The sequence below is a fragment of the Malaclemys terrapin genome, chromosome 2 (genome assembly GCF_027887155.1).
Source record: "Malaclemys terrapin pileata isolate rMalTer1 chromosome 2, rMalTer1.hap1, whole genome shotgun sequence".
NCBI classification, from domain to species: Eukaryota; Metazoa; Chordata; order Testudines; family Emydidae; genus Malaclemys; species Malaclemys terrapin.
The window spans coordinates 264,083,620-264,111,015 of NC_071506.1; the positions used below are offsets into that span (position 1 = coordinate 264,083,620).

At 45.8% G+C, this 27,396-nt stretch overlaps 1 protein-coding gene across 3 annotated transcripts; it reads left to right on the forward strand.

Annotated features, from left to right (window-relative positions):
• Nucleotides 1-276: 276 nt before the first annotated feature.
• Nucleotides 277-26,754, forward strand: IDI1 (isopentenyl-diphosphate delta isomerase 1). 3 transcript variants are annotated; one of them, XM_054021029.1, is made up of 5 exons: nucleotides 277-346; nucleotides 18,127-18,290; nucleotides 19,342-19,434; nucleotides 23,304-23,434; nucleotides 24,309-26,754. In XM_054021029.1, exons 2-5 carry the CDS (start codon nucleotides 18,149-18,151, stop codon nucleotides 24,624-24,626), a joined length of 684 nt encoding a protein of 227 aa, XP_053877004.1. In that variant the 5' UTR covers nucleotides 277-346; nucleotides 18,127-18,148; the 3' UTR covers nucleotides 24,627-26,754. The 3 variants fall into 3 exon arrangements, with proteins under 3 accessions (XP_053877004.1, XP_053877001.1, XP_053877003.1); XM_054021026.1 differs by lacking the exon at nucleotides 277-346 and adding an exon at nucleotides 15,023-15,207; XM_054021028.1 differs by lacking the exon at nucleotides 277-346 and adding an exon at nucleotides 15,838-15,893.
• Nucleotides 26,755-27,396: the final 642 nt, after the last annotated feature.

A 27,396-nucleotide genomic window follows, 5' to 3' on the forward strand; every position in this document is an offset into this window, starting at 1 on the left:
AACCTCCCAGTGCCACTAGCCCACATGGTAGGGTTACCATCCGTCCGTATTTCCCCGGACATGTCCAGCTTTTGCGTCTTTAAATAGCCGTCCGGGAGGAATTGGTAACAAGGTTAAAAGGTCCGGGATTTTCCCCCCTCCCCTCCCACCCTCCCTTCCATGCAGAGTGCGGCGCGGCTGATTGGGCGTCTGGGCCTGATTGAGCCGCTCCCATTGGCCTCCAGCAGCCACAGCCCCTCCCCTGCTCCCCCCCTACTGCCTGCAGCCCGGTGTAACGACACAAACAGCCCCAACGGCAGCATGTTTTGCCTACACGTGGAGCCAGCATCTGACCAGCATGGGCATGGTAAGGGGAGTCCCAGGGGGCAGTCAGGGAGCAGGGGGAGGGTTGGATGGGCCTGTCTGGGGGTGGGGGTGTGAATATGGGGTCAGGGGGGGCGGCAGGTTATATTCTTTTGTGGTGCCTGAGCTCCAGCAATATCCAGGGCCGGGGGCCCTGCTCCAGCAATATTTGGAGCTGGGTCTCTCCCCCGGCCCTGCCTGGAGCGGGCCCCGGCCTCCACCTGCCACCCCCCCTCTGCGCGTGTCCCCCCTCGCGGGTCGTCCCCCGCCCCGTCCCTGGCTGAAAGAAAGCAGCGCGCCCCTCTCCCGTGCCTGCTTGTGCTGCCAGAGTAGCACATTCCTACGCCCTCCCGGCAGCAACTGCTGTCTGCTGCCCCAGGGTCCTAGTGCCCCCCATCCACTAATGGCAAGGTAGGCTGCTCTTACCCTGCCCTTCCACCCTCGCCCTGAGCCTCTCCAACACCCGAAACCCCTCATCCTTAGCCCCAAACCTCATCCCTCCGCACCCTAATTCTCTGCCCCAGCCCGGAGCCCCCTCCTGCATCATGAACCCCTCATCCACAGACCCAACCCTCATCCCCCTGCACCCCAATCCTCTGCTCCATCCGTGAGACCCCTCCTGCATCATGAACCCCTCATCCTCAGACCCAACCCTCATCCCCCTGCACCCTAATCCTCTGCTCCATCCCTGAGCCCCCTCCTGCATCATAAACCCCTCATCCTCAGACCCACAGCCCTCACCCCTGCACCCCCTCCTATTCCCAAACTCCCTCCCAAACCCCCTCCCCCTTCCCACACACCCCCTCCTGCCCTCAAACTCCCTCTCAAAGCCTGCACCCCCTCCCTTTGCACCGTCTCCCACCCCCAAATTCCATCCCAGAGCCTGCACTCCTCACCCCCTCCTGCACCCTAATCCCCAGCCCAGGACCTGCACCCAGACCTCTTCCCCCCCACCCAACCCCCCTCCCAGAGTCTTAGGTAGGTGGTAGGGGCGGGTTCTGGGCACCACCAAAATTTCTACAAACCTGCCACCCATAAGGGTCGGGGCAGTCAGGGGACAGGTAGGGTCCTAGGGGGGCAGTTAGGGTGGGGGGTTCTCAGGAGGGGGCAGTCAGGGGACAAGAAGCAGGGTGGGGTTGGGGGTTCTGAGGGGGGCCGTAGGGGGTGGGAAGTGGGAGGAAGTGGATGGGGGCAGGGCTAGGGCAGGGCTCCCCCCCCAGTGTCCTCTTTTTTGATTGTGGAAATATGGTAACCCTACCACGTGGCCAAGATCTGATTTTCATAAATGCTGAAAGCACTGTCCTTTTTGCTTCCTGAGTGAAGGATGATAAAATGGCTTTTTCCTTCATCTTATATTTCCCAAAACTCATTATTTCTCCCCCAAAGACAGCCTGACTCCTATGGTTTCCTTCCAGGGGTGCTGGCTTCAAGATGTCTTTCCATAGTCCTGTTTTTTCACATCTCCCGGTAGACCTGTTTTTCCTGTTGACTTTCACATGTAAATGGGACTTCCATTGTGTTGGCTTTACAATGCTAATTTACATCAGAGACAGGGACAGGCATGCTTTGTCTGGCAGAAAACCCATTTGTCATCTATCTATTTGCAGTGTGTTTGCATAGCTTTTTCAATGTAATCAGTATATACACTTCACAATGATAGTAATGACCAGCGTGATCCTAGCTTTCATTTAAGGTCACTCACAACAGTCTTTATAAATAAATACTATGACGCAAAGTGTTAGATGCAGTGAGTTTATCAAGCCTGATAGGAGTTGCTGTTACCGAACAGTGAACCCTTTGCCAGTTGGCATCATGGGGTTCTTAGGGTCTCAACAGCCTCAGGCCCAGGGCAGGGCAGGCAGCCTCCTTGATTACATCTAGGTTGTTCTGGTTGTAGGCTCCAGTCTGTTCCTTAAAAGGCTGGTACACTCCTTCACACCATGCCTGCTGAAATGTTTCATTGCTTTGTCTATGACAGTTGCTGTGGTAGTGTTTGACAGTTTGTCTAGTTCCCAGAAGTCTGAATAGTAATATACAATAATGAAATAGTTTGTATGGTGTGTGGTGAAAAAGTCCATTCCTACTTTGCTCCAAGTCTGTGGGGGATGCTGTATATTTTCACACACACACCCTTTTTGTTTTTGTTTTGCTGCTTGGCCTGCATTTCCCACATGTATCACATCTTCTCATCTTTAGTCATGTTTGGCCAATATATGGCATCTCTAGCTTTCCAGATACAGGCTTCTATTCCAGAATGGTTCAGATGTATTCTGGAGAGAATTTCTGTTCTCAGTGGTCTGGGTATTATGATTCGACTGCCTTATATATGATGCTATACTGCATATTGAACTCATCTTGACAGCTCCAGTATTCTTGAAAGGCAGTTGACGAGGTTTCCCCTTTGGTGTCTGGCCGGCCTGACAGAATGACGGATATGAACACTTGTAAATCATTGTCTTGTATAATTTATTCACTGATTCTTTTCAGCCTTGAAACTGGCACATAAATAGCTTGGCTGATACCTTTGTGATAGTGACCTTGGTGCAAATGCTACCATCTTTCCCTTTTGTGGGAGTGATGTCCCAAGCCCTGGTTGCCTCTTCATTCACATCATAGTATTTCAGGGTGGGATATTTGGTCACCAGCTCCTTGATACATGAGAGGACTGCATCATGTTGAGGTAACCATGTCCATACTGCATCATACCTCAGGGGTTCACACACATCTGAAAGACTTGATGAAACACTGTCAGCTAGTTTACAAATCCCAATAGTCTCTGAACTGATTTGATATTCCTTGCTGTGGGCATCTGTTGTACTACATGTATTTTTTGGGGGTCTTTTTGTAGCCTGTGTGTGGTTGGTGAGTGTCCAATGTATGCTACGGCAGTCAATTTGAATTTCATGTTGTTTTTTAGCTTTACTTCCCTTTCTAGCAAGCAGATGAGGTTGTGGTCAAGATCTGACACAGCTTCCACCACATTATCTCCACATCCAGACACCAGAATGCCATCAGCCATGATGCTGCTCCTTGTGAGCCCTCTTAGTATGTCTTGCTAGGGGCACTGATATTCTTCCACTTCAGGTTTCATTCCAAACAGCATTCTCAATCATATGTGTCTAACCTATTGGTGTCCAAAATGTGGTGATTTAGGTGCTTACCTTATCCAGTAGCACTTTCCAATGTCTGGCATCAAGTACTGTACTGAGAATATTTTTGTTTTTGCCAAGTCAGATATTTCTTCAACAGTAAACATTTGATAGTAAGCTCTTTTTAGTACTTTGTTTAAATTGCTCAGGTCTGTGTAAATGTATAGCTTGCCTTGCCAGGGATGCTGGAACAAGGGGGGGCAGGGCCCCATCACTTTTAAAAGTGGGAAGGCTGTACCCTCCCATATTTTACTGGCCCCAAGGGCCAGGATGAAAGGGAAGCGGTGGACAGGAGCGAGTGGAGGGCGGGGTTTTGGGGGGAAGAGGCATCACGGGAGCAGGGCCTCGGGGACGGATAGTGCAAGGGCGGGGCCTCAGGGAGATGAAGTGGGGTGAGAACAGGGCCTTGGAGGAATGGGTGGCATGTGGGTGGGGACTCGGGGAGAAGGGGCAGTGCAGGGGGATGGGGCCACGGTTTGGGCACCGGTGACCCCCCATACTTTTAGGGAGCTTCTGCCACTCCTGTGCCTGGCTTCTCATTGTTACCATGCTGCTTATCCAACTTGTGGGCTGTGACTCCAGCAATGATGCCTTCTTTTTTCATTTGCTTTATTGGTCCCATTATTTTTTCTTTGAATACAATGGGTACTCTGTGAGATAGGCGTTGTACTGGTTGAATCATTTTATCTGTTTCCAGGTGTTACATGCCTGGAGGACTTCCCAGTCCTTCAAAGTTATCTTAGTAATTTTTCAGCAGCTTTGCTGATGCCACAATGCATTGTCTGCCAGATATGGTTTTTTTTTTATTTTGCTTGTGTGTCTGTTATATTAATGCTTTGTCTTAGGTTTAGTGTCACAGGGTTCAAGCATTCACTTGTTTTAGCTGAGCTGTGTTGTTTGTACTACGATAAATTTCATCCTGTACTTTTCCTTGGTATTATGCTTGTAATTTGCTTTGTCATAGAGGTGTTATGCTCATGCCATAAGATAATTTTAATATGACTTTCCTATTTAGCATTCAATGTCCTGTTTGTTTGTGTGCTGGTGCCTTGTAGTTGCATCTGGTATTAATCTGAGCTTTACAAATCTTGATTTTTTTTTTTCTGTTTTGCACTTCATTAATGTCATAAATGCAAAATCTCATCCTCAGCATCATTGCTTGCTTCCTTGATAAGGGGCATTTTTTGTCTTTGTTTTTCTTGTCTGTAAGCTTTGGCTTAATTATTTATTTTGCCACAGTTATTGCATGTGACCCCCATATGCAGGGCATTTTCCATTATCATATTTTTCTCCAAAATACTCACAAGTCTTTCTTTCTATTTTGTTTATTTCCTGTGCTTTGTATTTATGCAGTTATTTTTGCATAAATTTAGATGTATTCTTCTTTTTAATTTCATGGTTTCCTTCTGCTACTCAGTGAATTATCTCTGCAGCTGCACCATTTATTCTGTACATTTGGATGCGAGCTTGTTCACTAGCTTTGCATGTGTCTATGGCTCTTGGAAGAGCTTATGTGGGTAGTCTAAGCATTCTGCTTCAATTTCTTGCATCTTTTGTTCCTATTACTAATCTAGAATGAATTAGTTTATCTTTTAAGATTCAATAACCTCATGAGTCATCCATTTTGTGCAGTTTGGTAGTATACTGATGTTATTTCTCCAGATTCCGAATTACACTTCTTGTAAAGACACCTTTCATATATTAGAGAGACGAGGTGGGTGAGGTAATAGCTTTTATTGGACCAACTTCTGTTGGTGAGAGATACAAGCTTTTGAGCCACACAGAGCTCATACATGATATTTTTGGTGGGTTGACAATGCTTTTGCCGTGCTTCTAGGATTTGACATGGGTCCTCTGTCTGCTGCCCTTGCCATATCCACATGCTGTTGGACCATGTGGTAACTGTAGACCATTACTTCTAATAATACAGCTGCTCTTCTTTTGTTTTTGCCTTTATACCTAGCCCCATCACAATGTCGTGGTTTTCCTATTATCTAAAGTAGTGTTTCCCAAACTTGGGACACCGCTTGTGTAGGGAAAGCCCCTGCCGGGCCGGGCCGGTTTGTTTACCTGCCGCGTCCAGAGGTCCGGCCAATCACGGCTCCCACTGGCCCCGGTTCGCTGATCCAGGCCAATGGGAGCTGCTGGAAGCGGCGCGGGCCGAGGGGCATACTGGCTGCTCACTAACCCCACCTTAGTCTGGGCTACTGCCAGCCACCATCTAGCCCTACTCGCTGGGACAGACTGCAGTATAAGCCACTCATCACAGGCAAGGGGGTTCAGACCTGCTGCCTTCCTCTACCACCCAATACCCTTTTAGGCCTTAAACCAGGCCGTGCAGCCTGGGGAGTTGCCAGCCAGGAGTTCCCCTGCTCATCTGGCTTGCCCCAGCCCTGCTTCACTCCCACTACCTTTTCTGCTAGGCAACCCTTTCAGACCAAAGAGAGCCTGTGTGTCTGCCCCTGGCTTCCCTGCCAGCTGAGTTTGTTTGGGGCGTGGCCACAGCTGAGGCTGCCTCCCAATCAGCCCAGCCTAAGGCTCCCAGCCCCAGCCTTTTCCAAGGGCTAGCTTTTAACCCCTTTCGGGTCAGGAGCGCGTAACCACCCCGCTACATGCTGGTCTCTCAATTTCTAGAGGTTGCCCTATATATAAGCGTAGTGTTATACTCCAGAGCACCGTATGGGGAAGCTATCTGTCATAACACTCTCCCTTCAAAAGTTTAGGGGAAATAAGAGACCATCAGCACAACTAATAGTTGTCAGAGGCTGTGGACAAATTGGAAGTATGAGTTTGTGAAGGTCAGGAAGGGAAGAGGGAGCTCAAAAAAAGGCAGAAGTGGAAGCATGAATTTGGGGATAGTGGGGGGGGGTTGTAGAAAGGGCATGAGGGGTTGAGAACAGGGATTGAGAGAATTGTGAGCAGAGAGCCCAAAGAAGGGGGGAGGGATAGCTCAGTGGTTTGAGCTTGGGCCTGCTAAACCCAACGTGGTGAGTTCAGTCCTTGAGGGGACCATTTAGGGATCTGGGGCAAAATTAGTACTTGATCCTGCTAGTGAAGGCAAGGGGCTGGACTCAATGACCTTTCAGGTTCCCTTCCAGTTCTATGAGCTAGGTAGATCTCCATATATTATTCACGTGGGGTAGCGGTTGTAGAAATAGTGGAGGTGATTTGGAGAGAGAGGAGTAACCCAGCTGAGGGGAAAGGAACTAGGAGTATGGGGCTGAGACTCTTCTGAGAAGGAGCATCATAGGACAGCAGAGGTGCTGGGAACAGGTGACAAAAGAAGTAAGGGGTGACACTAAGAGCCCCTCACTACCAACTGGCCATGGGCCCTTATACCAACATGGCCAAACTTACTGACCCTCTGAGCTGCATATGATAATCTTTAGACGTTCGAGAGCCACAAGACATGCACAACCTCTACATGTGTATTTTTTAAAATATGAACATCCTACTTACTGTGTCACGGCTAATTTCTGCTAGAGCTAGAGGCCTCGTTGGTCTCCATCCTGGTCGTAAGTCTTTAGAAATCTGGTTGATACATTGTCAAGGCGGTACAGAGGAGCTCGGTCAGATACTGATTTGTAAGGACTGCACGATGTTCCAATTTTATGAACTTCATCACAGAGTACAGCGATTCACAGCAGTATGTTGTGCCAAAAATTGAAATGAATTGCACACTAGTCTTCTTGAGTTGAGGACACTTCGTTCCTGGCACTTGCTTCCAGAACTCAATTGTAAACTGTGATTTATGCATCATCTTTAGAGCCTGGTCTTCCTGGAGTTCCAATAGTTCCATTTCTACAGTAGATGGTTCTGTTAACCACGGTTTTGGGAATCAGGCAGCCGTCATTGATCACATCAATCATGAATGGCTTTGCAAGAAAGGCAAAGCAGGATCTCAGCTTCTGCAAGTCTTCAAAACCTGGCCTGAAAGTCATCAAGCAGTCCTTGTAATTTACCTCTGTATTCCTTGAGTTTGTGATCTTCTATTTAGATCTCAGGGAATGTGTTTACCCTACTCTTGAGATGGGGAAAGTGGTTGCAGTCTCTTGACACTATGTCTCTTTGCAGAAGCTTTAATTTGTTCTGAAAGCTGAAGACTGTCTGAGTAAGGTCAGAAATAATTTTATCCTTCCCTTGGAGTGCCAAATTGAGAGTTTGCAGATGCTGCGTAATATCAGTGAAAAAGATCAGATCCTGCATCCATTGCTCATCTTTCAGTTGTGGATAGGACTTTTCCTTTTCTTCAAGGAAAGCACCAATAGGCTCCAACAGTTCCACAAACCTATTTAAGATATTGCTGGTTAATAACCACCTCACAATATAGTAGAAAGAGATGTCGTTAGGTTTGTCTTCAAGATCCAGCTCTTAAATAACATTTTTGAACTGTTGATGAGTCTTCCCATTTGAGCGGATGAAATTGACAATTTTAGGACTGTTTTCATAACGTTTTCATACTTGAAGTATCTGCCTGTGAGATGTTCATGATGGGTGATGCAATGAACAGAGAGAAAGTCCAGAAATTTGGGATCGCTTTTCAAGAGTCCGATAAGGCCTACTTTTTTCCCCACCACTGCAGGTGCTCCATCTGACAAGTTTATCCATTGGTACATCAGCATTTGTCAATGTGTTGTCAAGTGCATTCTTTATGTCAACACCACCAGTTGTTTCTTTTAGCACCACTAAGTCCAACATTTCTTCTTTCACAATTACATCTGTGGAACCATAGCGAATAAATATTCCTGGTTGTGGTTTATCTTGAATATCTGTGGATTCATCGACAGCTAGGCTGAATGCTAGAGAATTCTTTAGATCATTTTGCATGTTCTTTGCAACATCACCACTAATCTGGGAGATCCGCCTCTTTGTAGTGTGGCACGAAATTGGAATTTGCTGTATTAGTCATTGAAGTTTTGTGTTACTTGGATCTAAAATTGCAACAACTACTGTAATATTCTTCTTAACAAATTCTCCATCACAATATGGACATTTAGCACGAGCGATATTCAATGCCATAACAAAACTAGCTTCAGTTGTTGTGTCAGCTTCCTTACTGAATGCAGAAAGTAGTGTCTGTTGATTGTTGAGGTGTATTTTAATGTGGTTAGCTTGGTTTTCCTTAATTCTGATCCAGGACGGCACATAGACGAAAAGTTATTGTGATTCGTTTCGTAGTGATGTTTCAAGTTGCTTGCTTTATAGTGAGAGAGCGATGCATTACAGATTAGGCACAGCAGGAGTTTGCCACCTTTACTAGTGAATGCAAAATCTTCCTCCCATTCTGGCTGAAAACTTCGGTTTTTTTCTTCATACTTGCATTTCTTACAGTTTGAAGATGTCATTGTTATCCGTGAAATTGATTTAAGAGTCCCTGAGCCTCGGTGCCCCCGCTGCAGGGCTGGAGCCGCAAGCGCTGGCTCATCCTGCTGCGGGGGGAAGCCCTGAGCATCAGCGCCCCTCCACCCACGGGGCTGAAGTTGCGAGCGCCTTGCTTTGGAGGAAGCACCGGGCCTCAGCACCCCCCCTCCCCACAGGGCTGGTGCCACAAATGCTGGCTCATCCCCCTGTCACAGGGAAGCCCCGAGCCTTGGCACCCCCTTCCACCACAGGGCTGAAGTCCAAGCTCCGTGAGCTACAGCTGACCTGTCAAAGAGCCACATGCAGCTCGTGAGCCACGGTTTGGTCATGCCTGCACTATATTGTTACTTGTATCAGGCCTGACACACTCACTACCCCAACATTGTTGTCATATGTATATAAAAGGAATTTTGTAAGGTATTATATGTAAACTGGTGATACACTGGTTCTGAAAATTACTGTGTGAGGTATGTACAGATTGTGTACAGTTATATGTGTGCTGGAAATATGTTCTTAAATGTGTTTGGGAGGCAGTGCATACATCTAGCCTGCCCTAGACTGAGAAATGTACATTTACCTGTCTGCCTGGCTTGATTACAGGCAGAGGACAATGAAAGTACATTGAAGGTAAACAAAGCCATCAAGCTAACAAGAGAGTTTAGTGAGCACACCCCGGGGACAGAGCCTGCGTCCCAGGAAGTCTTCTTGGCTCTTGAGGCAGAGACAGTGGACTTTGGGAAAACATCACTTAAGGCACAAAAGAGGCTAGTGCTCTTGGAATCTGAGAGGTGGATCCTTCAAACATGTGGTTTGAAGTCTCTGGGAACTGACTGTACGTGCAAAGTTGCCTGAGACAAACATTGCCCTCTGTTAAGCTTTAGACACTAGAAAGCATATTGTATTTTGTGTTGTTTGTAATCATACCTGTCTTTTTCTTGTTTGGCAGCACTTAAATCTCTGTTCCTTATCAATCAACTTATTCTTGTTTTATCACAAGACCATGTGTCTTGCTGTGTATTAAAGTGAAATGTGAGTCTTCACCTAGTCTAAGAGGCTACACCACAGGGTAGTGATAACACCAGGAGTGTTAGGGCAGAAGAGGAGGGCGAATCACCATGACTTCATGTAATTGGGATTAAGTAGCATAGCAGAGAGGTGCTGAGGCATGAGGAAAAGATGGCAGGGTTATGATGGATAATTCGGGTGGGTAGGTGAAGGAAGTGGAGCATAGGCTATGTTTGGACAAGAGGAAGCAAACTGAATTTATGACTGGGGATCCAGTCATGTATTTCTGCAACCTTCAAGAGAACTAATTAAGTGGATGATGCTTAAATAAATGCTTATTAACAACTTTTGGTTTATAGCAACATTTTGTTGGGAACCAATCCCTTCTCATTGCCTGTATGTGATGGTTTGTGCTCATGGGGAGCACTGCCTAGTGGTCAGGACTTAAGGGGTAAGGGTTTTGGTAGGGGAGCCCAAGCCCTCCCACTCCCCTCCAGGGCCCTGTGAGATCTGTAAGGTCTAACACCCAGGAGCACCTTAAGGCTGCCCTCCCTGGGCACTTCCTACCACCCCACTATTGTCCAAAGTTCAGTCTGCAGCAAGGAGGTGTGAAGCGGGTCAGCTCACTGCTGGATGCCTCCTCATGTCCAGGCTTGGCATGGAAGCACTCCCTCTCAGGGTAGCAGTTGCCTCCTCCTGTGACTTGGCCCTCTGGCCCAGTCAGTTCCAAGTCTCTCCCCTGTCAGGGTAGTCCATAAACAACACAAACGGGAATTAACACAAACAGAGTTCATACTGGGGGCGGGGGGGGCGGGGGGAATGGGGAAGTACCTCCCTCTCAGGGTGTACCTGAAACAGATCCTCCCTTCTCTCAGGGAGGGACCTTTGAGCAGCTGCCTTCCCTTAGCAATTACAGGTCTACTCTCTGCCATGGTCTATCACCAAGTGAGCTGTTCTGCTCCCTTTTAACTCCTCCCCCAATCTGTGCATCTCTTGCAGGTGTAGCTGGGAGGGGCTGGCTGAGTCCAGAGCAGTTCCTTAATCCCTTGTTGCCACTATGGGGTTTGTATACCCCATCACACTGTCACGTTAATGGCATTCAGTTACTGGCAACAGGCATGCTGCTTATTGACAACTTTTTGGAAAAAGGGTCCTGGCCACAGACAGCTTTGCAGGGGTGCAGCTAGGGAAGGAAGTGCTGGGATGTGCACAATACCTCTCCCTGTGCTCTTAAGATGCATCCTGCTCTCAGGCTTAGCACATTCCACAGCTTCCTTCCCTGCTGCAGTCCCACTAACTGGTCTGTTTTTGGGGACCCACCACCCTCACAAGAGACAATGTGCTGAGGCATCCACATCCCCACCCATAGGGGGAGCCCTGCTGGAGTCCTGGTGCTAAGGGCTAGGAAGGGAAGCTGGGAGGTGTGACGGATTTGGTCACAGAGATCCCCTTGGGTCTGTCACTTGACGTGCTGAGATTACGTCTCAGCCCGTTTTCCCTGCCAGCTTGGGACTCCAGAACCCTGCCTTGTTGAGCCACACACACTAGCCTGCTGCAAATACAGACCCAGGTCTGGTCCACACCTCCAAAGCTGCAGACTTAACGAAAGCAGCTTAGCAGGTTACCTGCCTCCAGCACCCAGACCCTCAGCTCCCAATGGGATCCAAACCCCAAATAAATCCATTTTACTCTGTGTAAAGCTTATACAGGGTAAACTCATAAATTGTCCGCCCTCTATAACACTGATACAGAGATATGCACAGCTCCCGCATGTTGGCTCCCGCAGGTATTAATCACTTACTCTGGGTTCATTAATAAACAAAAGTAATTTTATTAAGTATAAAAAGTAGGATTTAAGTGGTTTCAAGTAATAACAGACAGATCAAAATAAATTACCAAGCAAAATAAAGCAAAAACACATAAATCTAAACCTAATACATTAAGATTACAGATAAAATCTCATCCTCAGAGATGTTCCAATAAGCTTCTTTCACAGACTAGACTCCTTCCTAGTCTGGGCCCAGTCCTTTCCCCTGGTACAGTCCTTGTTAGTTCCAGCAGACATCTTAAGTGGAAACTAGGGGTTTTCTCATGACTGGCCGCCCCTTTGTTCTGTTCCACCCCCTTTTATAGTTTTGGCACAAGGCGGGACTCTTTTGTTTCTCTGGGTCCCCACCCCTCCTTCTAAATGGACAAGTACCAGATTTAAGATGGATTCCAGTATCATGTGACATGGTCACATGTCCTGTGAGACCGCATTCTTCATTACCCACAGGCTAGCCCACAGGTACACAGGAAGGCTTGCAGGTAAATAAACCCATTCACAACCAATTATCCTAGTCAATGGGGTTGGGAGCCAGGGGATGGGAGCCATCAAGATTCTCAACCACCATTAATGGCCCATACTTTGCATAATTACAATAGGACCTCAGAGTTATACTTCATATTTCTAGCTTCAGATACAAGAATGATACATACATACAAATAGGTATGGTTCAGTAGGTTATAACCTTTGTTATGATACCTTACAAGAGATCTTTTGCATAAAGCATATTCCAGTTACATTATATTCACATTCATAAGCATATTTTCATAAAACATATGGAGTGGAATGTCACAGGAGGTAAGGCTGCAGGCAGGACAGTGGGGGGCGGGGCGGGGTGCAGCAGCCCGCGTGTGGAGCGTTTCCATGGAGAGCAGGGCAATGGGGGCCTGTAGGGCTGCGTGGTACCTCTTGCTGCGCTCTCTGACCTGCACTTTGTCCTGGCACCATGGGTCAGGCCTTAACACATTCCAGTGCTTCCTTCTGCAGCTGGAGCCCTGCAAATCTACCTTTTGCTTATTGGCAACTCTCAGATAATAGTAATTTTTTGCTGAGAACTGAGAGGTGCTAAGAAGGGGTATCCACTCCATTTGTAGCACTTTGCAACTGAGGAATGTGGGCAGATTTTCAAAATGAAAAAACTAGGACACTTCGTATACCACAGAGATGTGTGTTGGGGTCTCAAGTGCCTTAAGGTATTAGGGCTCATGCAGTGCAGGAGTCCATCTCTGCAGAGTTTATGAGAGGATCAGGGCATTAGCTGTGAGACACTCCAACCTACAGAATTAGGGGAGAGGCCCACAGGTGGTGGTGAACTCTGTCCACGCTGAGCTCTTTGGAATGTCAGCAGCTATGTGAATTTGTTGGTGAGTGTGCACTGAATGAGACAATGGTACTCAGGAGCCATTAGAGGTTTGTGCATCACCTTTAATTTAATTTAGCGAACAGCTCATTTAATTGTTTCACATTTTATTGAATACATTTTATTTAATAAACCCTCTGGGAAACCCACCCAAAAAACCCTCTTAGTTTCAAAATTATTTAACATCGCTAAGCAACAGTAAACTTAGCATGTCATTTACAAATCCAAGCACTTAAAAACAAGGACATGAGCAAGTAAGAACATCATATTTTACACTATTCACATAACTAAACATGTTAAACCCTAATTCTAATAAGCAAAGGCCTATATGTGCTTTAATTTCATAGCTTTATAGTACTCCATATGATGATTGTATTGCTTAGTCCAGGGGTCTCAAACTCAAATGACCACGAGGGCCGCATGAGGACTAGTGCATTGGCCCGAGGGCCGCATCACTGATGCCCACCCCTTGCTGCCCCCGGCCCCGCCCCCTGCCCCACCTCTTCCTTGCCCCCATTCCAACCCCTTCCCCGAAGTCCTCACCCCAACTCTGCCCCCTCTCTGCCCTCAGGCGGTGCAGGAGGGGTACGGGGTGTGATGGGGGCTCAGGGCAGGGCGTTGAGGTGCAGGAGGTGTGCAGCAGGGGGCTCAGGGCAGGGAATCGGGGTGTGGGGTGCAGGAGGGGTGCGAGGTGCGGCAGGGGGCTCAGAGCAGGGAGTTGGGGTGCAGAAGAGGTGAGAGGTGCAGCAGGGGGTTGGGGTGCAGGGTGTGGCAGGGGGCTCAGGACAGGGAGTTGGGGGTGCGGGAGGGTGTGGGATGTGGCAGGGGGCTCCGGACAGGGGGTTGGAATGCAGGCTCTGGCCTGGCGCCGCTTACCTAGAGCGACTCCAGGGTGGCAGCACCTCACTGAAGAGAGAGGCTCAGGACTAGGGCAGAAGGGCAGGGGAAGGGCAGCCTGCCCTGGCCCTAGTGAAGAGGGACACTAGGACCTGCTGGAAGCCGGCAGCCTGCAGAGCAGAGCGGATTCAACTTGTGCTGCAGGCTCCAGGCTCCGGGGCAGTGAGGAGGCAGCAAGTGGGTGCCGGGAGACACTCCGGGGGGGGGGGCGCGTGGGGGTGGCCCCAAACATTTAACAGCTTAACAGGCACAGAAAATAACTCAGGGGGGCAGGGTGAGTTCAGTTTGGCGGTGACAGGAAATAACGGGGGGGTGGGGGAGAGCTCCACCCGCAGGCCACGTGTTTGAGACCCCTGGGTTAGTCTAACCAAGAACTCACATATCTGCAGCAAAATCAAACTAAATTCTGCAGGAAGCCCCATTGTTTCACTATTTCTTTATGCACCCTCTTATGTCTGTATCTCCTTGGTGTCTCTTGTCTGAGACTGTAAATTCTTTGGGGGGTAGGAACAATCTTTTTGTTTTGTGTTTGTACAGTACCTAACACAACCAGGTCCTAGTCCACATCAGGGGTGCCTACATGCTAATGCAATGCAAATAAGAACCTCCCCAGCTCCCACAGCATTTTTTTAGGGGGACACCTAAAGCATGGTCACAGATCAGGATTATGGGGAATAAATACATTCGCTGGATGTTTTTGCTAAAATGGCCGTTAGTGGCATGATAGTTCCTAATGCTGAAGTTTGCTGTCCCCTCTGTAGGTTTCAGAGTTAATGCTCCATTGTGAAGAAAGGCTCAGGCCCCACAGCCCAGGCCGTGCCAGGCCAGCACCGCACTGCTCATAGTTCAGTCTCATTCCAGCTCATCTTCACCGCCGGGGGTTAATGATTAACCCCGTAGACTCTGCAGCTCCTGCCTACGGCAAAGACACAGGGTCAAACTTCTCCACGGCCATACGCGCAGCCTAATCCTCGCTTCCCCATTGGTCAGTCGCTGCCTGACCCTCGCTCGCCATTGGCTGTACCCGTTCCCTCTACTCTCAAGTTAGTCGGTAGCTGGCTCTGATTGGCTAGGCTACCTGGAGCACAGCCCAGCCCGGAAGCCGAGGTGCGGTGGCGCGATCGGGCGATACGGTGACGTGCGGGTTTCGGGGCGCTGGTATTGGCGGGAGCGGGGTGACGGGCGATGTGGCGCGCGCTGTGCGCGATTCGGGGCACTACGGTTGGCAGGTTGGTCCTGCACGCTCCCACCCCGCTACTGCCCGTCGGGTAAGTGCAGCGGCGGCGCCTGCCGCACCGTCTCCGGCGGGGGCGCGGGGGGAGGGAGTAATGGGAACGGAGCGGCGGGGGAACAGTATGGGGGGGCGCTAACGGGAGCAGAGCGGGGGCATGGTATGGACGGGGGTGGTGATGTAGGGTATGCGGGGGAGTTGGAGGATGGGGGCGGGGGGGGGGTTGGGAGCGCCAGAGGATAGGAGGCCGTGAGGGGATGTTGGGGGGGACAGGAGTAGGGATGTCAGGGGATGGGGGGGTGGGGATTTGGGGGGGACAGGAGTGGGGGTGTCAGGGGGTGGGGATTTGGGGGGGGACAGGAGTGGGGGTGTCGGGATAGGATGGGGGGTGTCAAAGGATTGGGAGACCCTGGTATATCTGACTTTCTATAGGGTCTTCTACTGGGCTGTCTGAGATGGGGTGTTGGGGAAGGGAGGATGGGTGGTATTGGGGACTGGGGTGCGTTGGGAGTGTAAGGGGAACAGGAGGTTAGGGGGGGTGTTATAAGATTGATATAGGTGGGGTTGAGGGGATTTTGCATGGAAGGGCTTTTTACACCCCTGGCTCTTTCTAATGTGGGCAAATCTCCTCCTTAGCTGTAACTCCTCATCCACTTCATCTGGTCCCAGCCTGAGGGCCCAGGAGTATCTTTCTGTGCTGGATGTTTTCATGCTGTTGCGTAGGTTGGTGCGTGAGGCTAGCACTGCTGCAGTGGAACTAACCTTCACATAGAGAATTCGGATCATCTCTCTTAACCATCATCTTAACTCATACCTCAGTCGGAGACCTGCTTCTCAGTGTTGCTGGCAATACTGAGAAGCAGGTCCCTGTAACTGAGAGAGATTAAAGGAAAATATTTCCTTGATGCATTTGATGGTACTCGTTGTCTAGTCGTCATCACTGTTTCCACTTGGGAGTGTGGGTTTGTCACAAAGCAAAAATGAAACCGTTTTTAAAAATAGCAAAAGGTGAGGGCAAAACCCTCAGTCAGTTGTAGGAGCCATAGGGGAAGACAAATCACCTATAACTAACTTTAATTCCTTTTTAAAAAGTATAAATTGATTTGTATAGAGAATAAAGTCTCTGTATAAACTTGTCACATCTTGGGCAGATCTTGCAGCACTTTGGGCATAGGAAAAAAACAGGATGAAAAAGGTATTTGTTTAATTAGAAAATGGTTTAGAATACACTGCCCCACGTTACAGTTTCTGGGCATACTGCACCTCAGACTCCTGCTCTCTCTCATTATTGCTGCACTGCGATAAAAGATATCTCACAGTGGTCTCAGAGCCCTGGCTCCAGCGCAAGCCTGATCATCTACACTGGAATTTTTAGCCCCACAGCTCAAGTCCCGTTAGCCCAACTCAGCTGACCTTGGCTCGGAGACCCAGTGCTGTGAGTTATTTTTATCACAGTGTAGATGTACACTCTAAGCACGCGCCCTCTTGGTTTCAGGCCTGTAGTTGTCACATGTCTCTCAGGGTGGAATCATGCAATTGTCCCACTCTGACAGGACCCTAGGTTGATTATCTCAGCAGATCTGATTTATGTCCAGACTTTGCAATTCTGTTCCCTCTGTGGGGCAATGACAATGGTAGATCAGTGACCAAACAACCTCCTTAAAGCAAGCATGTCAGAAAAAAAAAATCGTAAAAAATAATAAAACAGATTGTACATGTGTAGCTTATCAGATTTTTAACCATCTTTCACATGTAGATCTGACTTCCTATAGAATTTTCCATTGAGCCTCTCTCTGTCTCAATTTGTCTCCCTAGCAGAGCTTACTGACAACGCCCTAAGCAGTCTGGCAACTCCACCCTCCTTTGCAAGAATCATGTAACTTTTTAGCTGTTTATAGTCCTTTGATCTGGTAACCTCTAGCTTTGGCAAAACAATCAGGGTGGATAAAAATGATTTTAAAAAAGATTGTTTTTTTTATTTAAATCAGATTTTTTGGTAATGCTTTTTGAGGAAAAAATCTATCTAAAGATAGATACATTATAGCTCTAAGATATCTCATCATGGAATAGGGATTATAAATTCTAATTCTATAGTATGAGACAATATATTCATGGAATGTTTAAGAAAAGTTTTGTAAATGAGTTCCAGTAGTTCATGGATTAGGAACCCAATTTTATGGGACTCCAGGGGCTTCTGTATAGATTATTTAGGTTAATCTTTCAATCTATCCAATGGGACTCAGTGCTCAGTCTAGAAGATGCCATCAGAGATGCTTAGTTTTGCAGCTCTCAAACTGTGGATTTGTGTCTCCACAGATAACTTGCTTGTTAACAGCAAAAATGTTTTTAAATAAATAAATACTATATAGAGGTGAGAAATTTAAATCAAATCCACCCTGAAAATAATCTTTGCAACTTGTTGGAGACTGGGTCCTTGAACCTCATAGATTGCCCCATTGTCTTTCAAGTATGTCCTTGGGTGTTTTTATCTGGGAAGCAACTGTGTCCCCTTCACATACATATATGTACATCTGGTCCAGGCCATATGATTAGTTCACTGACTCTGGTTTGGCCAAGCTGATCTGTAGCATGTGATGCAGGATTTCCTATATCAGATCACATATCCAGCCTCCTTCTAGGGCTAATACCTGCTCTTTCAGAGGAGAGTGACAAAAATCCATAAAGCATCTCGCTAATATTGCAGTACAGTACATACTGTGGGGTAGTCAATACTCTGTGCCAATCCATTTACATTTAGCAGAATAAGGTTTGCTTATCCTTCTCTAAACAAAATAATGATAAATATAACTTCTTGTAAAACTATCCACAGTATTAGAGTCCACAGCAAATTCTGAAGGCTGAACATGTGATGTGTGAAGTATTCTTTCTAACTTGTTCTAAATTTGCTGGCTCTCAGTCTCATCAAGTGACTGTCTCTTTTGATCACTGTTTTCAGTGGAAAGAGAAGTACCACAGCTATGCCTGAAGTAAATACAGATAATCTTGATGAGCAGCAGGTGCAGCTTTTGGCAGAGATGTGTATCCTTATTGATGAAAATGACAAGCAGATTGGTGCAGATACCAAGAAAAACTGCCATCTGAATGAAAACATTGATAAAGGTACAGTTTAAATTGATAGGAAATCATGTTAACAATAATTGTGTGCAATATATATATATAAAAACCACAAACCTGGCCTTGAAGGGTTTACAATCTAATTTTAAAGCAAGATGCTACAGTGGGAACAACAAACAATTGGAGGCAATAAGGAAGGGAGAATAAAGACAATAGTACTAGGAACATGTGGCCATGAACGTTAGCCAAGGTGCTGTATTAGATGCTTTTGACTCTGCTTATATTTTATAAGTTAAAATCTAAGTAATAGATCTATTATAACAAAATAAAAGTCTTAGACAGTAATTAACTTTTATTTTAGGAGGGTTTTTTTTTTTTCTTCAAATGGCAAAATGTAACCACTTTATAGAGGGGTGTTAAAAGGGAATTTGTCTCAATCTTATATGCTGGTTGTGTCTACTGGAAACATGAGTCTGTATACTTCTTGAATGCTTATCTTTATATTTTTTGGTGGCCCAGTACATGGTATGCATGTAAGGGTTTGCAGATTGCTCTTGTGTACTCACAGTAAAAAGTAAGGAGCTTGTCCTGCAAAAGGACGGAGAGCTAACATTTTTGGGGAAGTTCTATTTTTAAATTCTACTTCTTATTCCATGCCCATTATTGTGAGAGCTGGATGTCTTCCAAAGTTAAGTTTGGGATTTTAACAGCCTGTTCTACATTCTCTCTCTCTCTCTGATATAAAATCTCAGGTAAGGACTAAGCTTCGGTTGTGACTTACCCAAACATGCCATAGATAAACTTGCTTCAGCGATGTTGAGCTTAATTGCAATAATATATTGGAAGCAGATACTTAGAGACTTGTGCATGTTTGGGAATAGGAAAAGTTAACATTTAACATAAGTCAAAATACAAAATCGAAAGTGTTTCTTTTTTTCCACTTCTTACTTAAGAAAAGTTTCTAGCACATATGATTGAGAAAAAAAACCTTTAAAAGATTAACCTATTCTGGTTCTGTGATCTTTGCTATTCTACTTGCAGTTCTTAAATCTTTTATTTCAGAGACTAAAATTCATGGTTCTTGTCTCTGTTTTAGGATTATTGCACCGAGCTTTCAGTGTTTTTTTATTCAATACAGAAGATAAGTTGCTATTGCAGCAGAGATCAGATGCTAAAATTACTTTTCCAGGTTAGTATGTAAACATTTCATGCTAAGGTAAAAAGCTGTGTTTGTGTCTCTCTCTCATTTCCCACCATTACTTCCTCTACAGACTTTAAGATCAGTTTCCTTGGGGAGAGGAGAGAGAGTTCATTAGTTTTGGGCTTTTCCAGGGGATGAAGTCAATGTATAGGCACGTCAGTTTCTTGCATTAGAGAATAATTATAGCATGGATTAGAGGCTTGTAGGGAGAGATTGTCCTAGGACATGTACAGACATGTTTGTGCAGGTGCAGAGAGTGCTTGTAACTTTTCCAGTAGAGAAGAGCTAAGAAACAAAGTGGGAAAGCCATGCAACTACCTGTACAAATGGAATTTAATCCTTTAGATTCCACTTGGAAAGAAGTGCAACTGAAGTTTCTCAGGAAAAAAATATTTAGCTGTTGAAAGGTGATCCTGAATTGAATTTAATAACTGACTCCTTTTACTTGATCCTGCTGTCTTAGTGGTTCTCTTTCCACCCCACCCCACCCACGAGGTAGCAAAAATACTGCTTTTGATCAAAAGGTACAGTGCCCCTATCACACTGTCTAGAGTGGCTCACAACTGAGAGGGCCTATCTCAGGGCAGATTGTCAAAAATAGAACCGACATCCCAGACTGTTGGTATGTACTATAATTAGATTTCACCAAGCCAGTAACATAAGTGAACTCCTGAATCACTGTATCGGTGTTACCATGGAGTCACAGTCCCCTTAGACTCTTCGGTCTATCTTGCTGTCCAGACAAGCTGGACTTAGTGATAAATGGTCACTTACACTAAAATATTCAGGTTGCTCCCAGTTCCAAGAAGCCAGTCACTTGCCCCAGATCAATTGGTACTCTAGTTCGGGGTCTCAAACTCAAATGACCACGAGGACTAGTTCATTGGCCCAAGGGCCACATCACTGACACACACACCCCTTGCTGGCCCTGCCCCCACTCTACCCCTTCCACCCGCTCCTGGTCCGCCTCTTCCCACTCCTTCCCTGCCCCCATTCCAACCCCTTCCCCGAAGTCCCCACCCCAACTCTGCCCCCTCCCTGCCCCCAGAGGGAGCAGGAGGGGTGTGGTGGGGGCTCATGGCAGGGAGTTGAGGTGCAGGGTGTGACAGGGGGCTCAGGGCAGGGTGTGTAGGGTATGTCAGAGGGCTCAGGGCAGGGAGTTGGGGTGTGGGGTGCAGGAGGGGTGCGGCGGGGGCTCGGCAGGGGGTTGGGTGTGGGGTGCAGGAGGGGTGTGGGGTGCAGGAGGGGTGTGGGGTGTGGTGGGGGTTGGGGTGCAGCAGGTGGCTCAGGGCAGGGAGTTGGGGTGCGGGGTGCAGGAGGGAGTGTGGGGTGTGGCAGCTGGAACCATGTCCTGGGGGAGGGGAAACGCAGGGCTCCTCGTGCTGCTTGCCGCTCCTCCAGGTACCTCCCCCGAAGCTCCCATTGACCTCGCTTCCCTGTTCCCGGCCAATGGGAGCTGCTGGGGGGCAGTGCCTGGAAGCCAGGGCAACACAGAGCCCTCTGCTTCCCCCCCCCCCCTCCCCCGGCCGCAGGGACATGATGCCAGCCACTTCAGGGAGCGGCGCGGCGCCATGGGGGGCAATCCCGTGGGCTGGATGCGGCCCACGGGCTGTAGTTTGCCCACCCCTGGCCTTGAGGTAGGTGGGGGGGAGGGGGCCTCTTGGCAGGCCGCAGGAAATAGCCCCGCGGGCCGCGTGTTTGAGACCCCTGCTCTAGATCTCATGTCAAAGACAATCCCTGAAGGCAGTTCTGTAACAAATTAACTAAAGGTTTATTACCTGGGAAAAAGAAATAAGCATTATTGACAGGTTAAAGCAAGCAAACATACCGTATATACTATATCAGAAGCCAGTTCGTTTATAAGCTGACCCCCCTCCGCACCAAGATGGATAAGTAAAAATGGAAAATTTTTATAACCTGTTCATAAGCCGAACCTATAATTCAGGGGTCAGCAGACTTTGGTTCCTGGGCCATCAGGATAAGCCGCTGGGGGGGAGCCGAGATGGTTTGTTTACCTCTAGTGTCCGCAGGGACGGAGGTAAATCTAGGTAAACAAAGTGTCCCAGCATGCCAGCTGCTTACCCTGATGGGCCGGGACAGCAACTGGTGGGGAAATTTTTTTGGGGGGGAGAAGCTGGGAGTCAGGGGAGTGATTACCCCCCACATGATCCCACCCCTAGCCCGGGGCCCCCACACTCTTCCCATCCCATCCCTTTCCACCTTATTTGGGGAGGGCCAAGGGAGGATGTCTCTGGCCTGGCTGGAGCTGCTCTGGCAGGCTGGGCAGCGTGGCCACAGCCTGCTCTGTGGGGCGGGGCCGAGCGGCACAGCTGCAGTCTGCCAGCCCCTGAGCTGCAGCTGCTTCGGAGGCTGGGGGCAGAGCAGCGTGGCCAGAAGGGGAGAGATTCTGGCCCCGCCTCTTCCCTTCTGGCTCTGCTACCTCTCCTTGCTCCCTCTGTTGGGGGGAGGGGCTGTTTCCCACCTCTCCCTCTCTATACCTGTTCATAAGTCAACCCCCTTCTCTGGTGCTTCCCTTTTTTTACTAAAAAAATTCGGTTTTGGTCTGTTTTCTCACAGTCTAGTTCTTTACTAATGTCAAAACAATAGGCAAGACAACTTACAGAGAAACCTAAATATGCCTGTTTCCATTTAGAACTCTGAAATTCATCTTAGACTTGAAAATGTCTAAATCTTGTCTGCTCCAGAAAAATCTCATTGTATTATGAGACTGCTGCTTCAGTCAAAGCACTCAGGCATGTGCTTTAAATCCCATTCAGGTCAGTAGGATTTAAGCATGTGTTTAAGTGCTTTGCACCTGGGTTGTAATGATTATTTAGACTGGTTTGGTAAACTAGAAGCATTTACCATGCTCCAATATCTGTAATTAATGTGAAAACATTCAGTGCCGTGGGTGGATGCTCTTTTCTACCAATCTAAGTGCTTGTCTATGCATCTGCTTAGTTTGCAGCAAGCTAGGGTGTGACTCTACTCCTGCCATGGATTAAGTATCTATATGGACCCTGGGGCACCTTGATCTAACTCCCTTTGAAACTAGAGTAAATTAAAATGCACTGGGGAAATTTCAGTGTGCGGCAGCAGGCTAGTATGGGGTATATTTACCCCCCAGCTTGCAGCAAGCTAAGGACTTGTCTTCATTACTGGGATAAGTTGACCTAAGTTACGCTATTCCAGCTACATGAATAACTTACCTCGGTGTTTTCACTCTCCGGTCGATTTACCTTAGTCTTCTCGGGAAGCTGAAGTACAGGAGTTGACCAGAGAGTGCGTTGCTGTCGATTTAGCAGGTCTTCACTAGAAGACCTGCTAAATCGATATTGATCAGCCAGTAGTGAAGACAAGCAAGCCCTAAGTTTTGTATAGGAAAGCCCTAAATAAGCAAGCAGCATTTGCAGTTTATACTCACTTGTCCTGCCTCTTCAGAGCTGATTTGCACCATCTGCTGGAGAGTATCCTTTGGATTCTGTTGCTTATCAAACTTTCAAACACTCCAGGTAAAGTCTACAGGATTTTGCCTGCTGATCTTGCAACAGTGGATGAGATCCTCAGGGGGGACAACATTTGTTATCCAAGGTGATACTGCAGCACAAATAAGGCACTAACATGCAAAGTCAGGTTAATTTTAACTTCTGTTAGAAATATTTGATATGGGGAAATCTGTTTCTGTTTTTTGTCAAATACAAACAAAGGGAGCAGGAATAGATGCTCAGGGTTTAAGGTGGAGGGTATTGCAGACATCTTTTTAAAAACATGCTGACTGGTGATGCATTAGTTCTTTACTGGATTTCTGCAACATATATTACTGTTCTGAACATTGACTGTACACCAACTTTTTACAGATTGTTTTACCAACACTTGTTGCAGCCATCCACTGAGCACCCCACTAGAACTGCAAGAAAATAATGCCCAGGGTGTTCGGCAAGCAGCACAGAGGCGATTAAGAGCAGAGTTAGGCATTCCCCTGGAACAGGTAATAGAGGGTGTTGCTACAGATTATAATTTACCTGAAGAAAAATTGTTGAACAGTAAATAGACTTTTGAATTTGGCACAAAATAACTACCAGCTATGACTTGTATGCAAAAGCTTACACTGAAGAGGAATTTTTTAACCTTGTAGGTCCAGTTGGTTAGGGATAGATGTAAATATTGGTGAGACAATTGGCACAGATTTTAAAAGTCTTGTCTAACTGCCTACTAAAGGATCCTTCAGGAGTACTTCTTCCTTCAACCTAAATATAAGGCAAAAAGTAAATAACATGGTGCAAAGTAAGACTTCCTCATTTCAGTTTAAATCCTCTGTTTACTAACATGGGAAAGGACATTTAATCACCAACCTTAGTCACCCAACAATATTTCAGTGATTTTAAAAATACAAATTGGCAATGAGGGGTAGGGCTGCTGTACCTACTCAATTATGAAAGATAAAAGGAATAACAAGTAGGATGCCTGTCCCTGAGTCCCATGGCAGTGTTGGATTTTTTTAATTACTTAACTATTTAAAAATATTTATTGTTTCCATGTAGAAAAACCCACACAAAACGAGAAAGCATACGGCTGTATAGGGAAACAGTGAAGCCAACTCAACAGGCATGCTGTCACATGCACCAAGTTGGACAAAAAAAAGTTATGCATTTTTCTCTGTATTTGTGTATTAGAAATAAGCTTCAAACTTTTTTCCAGACCAAAAATATATGTTGGAGTGGTTTTTAAACTGACAGTGTCCCTTCAGAAAGGTGATCCATAACTGTTTTGTTTTTTTCCACTTCCAAAATATATTCATTAAAATATCTTGGCTGTATCTCCCTATCTCTTACTGATTAGTTAATTAAGGATTTTGGTTGTAGGTAACTCCAGAAGAAATCTTCTATCTAACGCGAATTCACTACAAGGCCCGCTCTGATGGGATCTGGGGAGAACATGAAATTGATTACATCTTGTTTGTGCAGAAGAATGTAACACTGAATCCTGATCCAAATGAGATCAAAAGCTACTGTTATGTGACACAGGAAGAACTAAAACAACTCTTGGAAAAAGCATCAAAAAATGAAATCAAGATTACTCCTTGGTTCAAATTAATTGCAGAGACTTTTCTTTTTAAATGGTGGGATAACCTGCATAATTTAAATAGATTTGTGGATCATGAAAAAATACACAGAATGTAAAAAGCTCTAAGTGAATGTAGTGGTGAGGGGTAACAGTAGGATGCTGTCTTAAAAGCAGTAAGGTAACTTTTAATCCTTAAGGTTTTGAATACTGACAAAAATGGTACATCAGCAGTACCTGTTGTAGGAATTTCTGTACCTATGCATAGTGATGATGTGGCAGTTGGGTTGGGGTTTTTTTGGGTTGGAGGTGGGGGTTGGTTTTTTTTTTTTTTTTTTTTTTTTTTTTTTTTAGTTAATTTACAGCTGCTGAATGGTGCTGGCCTGACAGCATAGGAAACTTAAGTCATCTTTTCAGGGCAGGCAAACTGTGGTGTTACCCAAGTGCTGAAAAAAGTTTCAAGTGTAAAGCCAACCTTGATGATAAGTAAATAACAGAAGATATAGTATGAACTTGTTTGGGGCTAAGAAAGCCCATGTAGAAAAGAAATTGTAAGCCTTTATTTTGAGGGGCACTGAAATACATTTAATGAGGTTTATTAGCAGACATGAGTTTTGTACAAGGAGATAGACACAAATAGGCAACAGCAAAGTAAGCTTCCCTGCATTGCCTTCCAGTGTGGTGCCTATAACCTGACCGGGAGTGATTCTCTGCAATGAATGGAGGATAATCTAGTCTCTAACTCCATTTAGTTGTCTCCATTGTGACTGTAAATAAGTGCCACTTCTGATGTAAACACCCATCCACTGGCAGTTAATCTGAGACTTCTCCTTCCAGAGGCTTTCGGTAGTTAGGTTAATTAAAGGAATTTTATCAACTTGTATTTATACTAGTTCAAGGACACAGTATAACTAGCATTTCTTCATCTTTCATTGAGGGGGGGGGAGGGGAGAGAGCTGATTTACTAGGTAAATGCCATCAAATGCACAAAGTAAACAGATCACAAACTTCACAACTATGCCAGTCTCAGTAATATTTAGAAGTTGTAATGAAAATTTAAAGTGTGTGTTCCTTTGAAAATGTAAGTTACATAAACTCCTAGCTAAGTTAAATGAAAATCACCTGGAGTGACTGGTTCCTGTGCTCTTTTGTATAAGTTTGAAGTAGAATACTAATATCAGTGAAGACTTCCACTAAGTTTAATAACTTAACATTTTTTTGGTATTATAAAGCAAAAAATGGAATTTCAACTTAAATGTTTTCATACAAGGCAACTACAACTAAAATGGAAATGTTTGTTCTTGCCTAAAAAAAGTGAATGACAAGGCTGTTAACTGCAGTCCTTAAAAGCACAGAAAGAAGTGAAACGTAACCATTGTTAGAATGCAAATATAAGAACCTTAGTAATTCACCACGTTCTTTGAACTTTAATGCACTTAAAATTACTCTTGGTAATGTGATGGGAGTCTTGTACAGTGTAAGATAGTAAAAATATGTTGAGGGTTCTCCATTAGAATCAGAGCACAAGGAAAGCGCTATTACCCTTTTCTTGAAAGGTTTAGTTAAAGGTAACACCTTGTGACCACGTGACATCTTTTCCCTTATCGTTAATGAAGCACCCTGGAAGTGTTGTAGAAAATTAAGTAGCTTCATTTCTGAAATTCTTCTGATGACAAAAATAAACATTGTCCTTTACATGAACCTTAGAGTGATTTGTGTTGTGGGTCAAGCCACCATTGACACTGTTCTTCACTTCTAATTTTAGCCAACTGTTTTCCTGGTTTTTTAGTTTCCTCCTCTTCCCCCCCTTCAGTTTACATTGTGGACACCAAAATGGAACTGCCACCCCACAAAACTGAGCCTACTGTGGTTACGTAAGTCTCACACTTCATACAAGTGGATCATGGTGGAATATCAAAACACGTATGATTTGAATTATTGAGAGATTCTAAGGACAGCTGTTTTGGCTGATACTGTACACTAAAATAGAGGCATGTTGCTATAAAGATGTGTATATTAAAAGCGTTTGAACCAAAATATTGTTTATTCAGGTACTAGTTTTTTCAAACCAAAACTAGAAGACGATAAGCTTTTTTGCTCTGTGTGATCTGAATTGAGACATTTAAGTGTAAGAGCTCTAAAGGCATTGAAAACTGAATGCTAAATTCTGCCTTCTGTAAAATCCATTCTGCTTCAATGAAGTCAATGTAGTTGTAGGAACGTACGAAAATAAAATTTCACAAGTTATCACTGTGTCTTTTCTCTGTCCGACTCTGATGGTCACATTGGGTAAAACTCTTGGCAACCACTCTAGGATAAAAGTGACAGTTTATGCAATTGCCAGTTGCATTACCCAAGACAAGATTACCTCTTTGGCATAAAAAGTGGCAGATTCAGCAACTGGGAGAGTACACCTTGCCTGGAACAAATACTGAAAGCCAACAAGCAAAGTTTCAACATGTCGAAACCAAAGTACTATAGCTAAACTTGCCCTGATTTTGGCCAGAGTAGAAAAGGCAAAGTTCTAGTCCCCCCTTTCTAAACATTATACTCTTGCAAGTTTTAAATTATTACATACTTTTTAATCAAATTCTTATGCCAAAATATTTCCTTATACTAGTGCTGGAGGTTTTAACATCTGCTTTTTTCTTACTTTATACTATACATAATGAGGCTAGTGTGTGTGTGTTTGGGGACGTGGTGGGGAAGAGGGGCTTGGTTGTCAGATAGAGATAGCCAGTATCACTCAGCCCTTCTGACCAGCAACAGTTTTCCCAGAGCCAGGAGAAAATATACTTGCTATTTTATTTTAGGATTGTAGAGAATTAGCACTGTGCTCCGCTATAGTTTGGAAAGTCTAAGCATAAGCTCCCCAACGTGAAGTCTTTA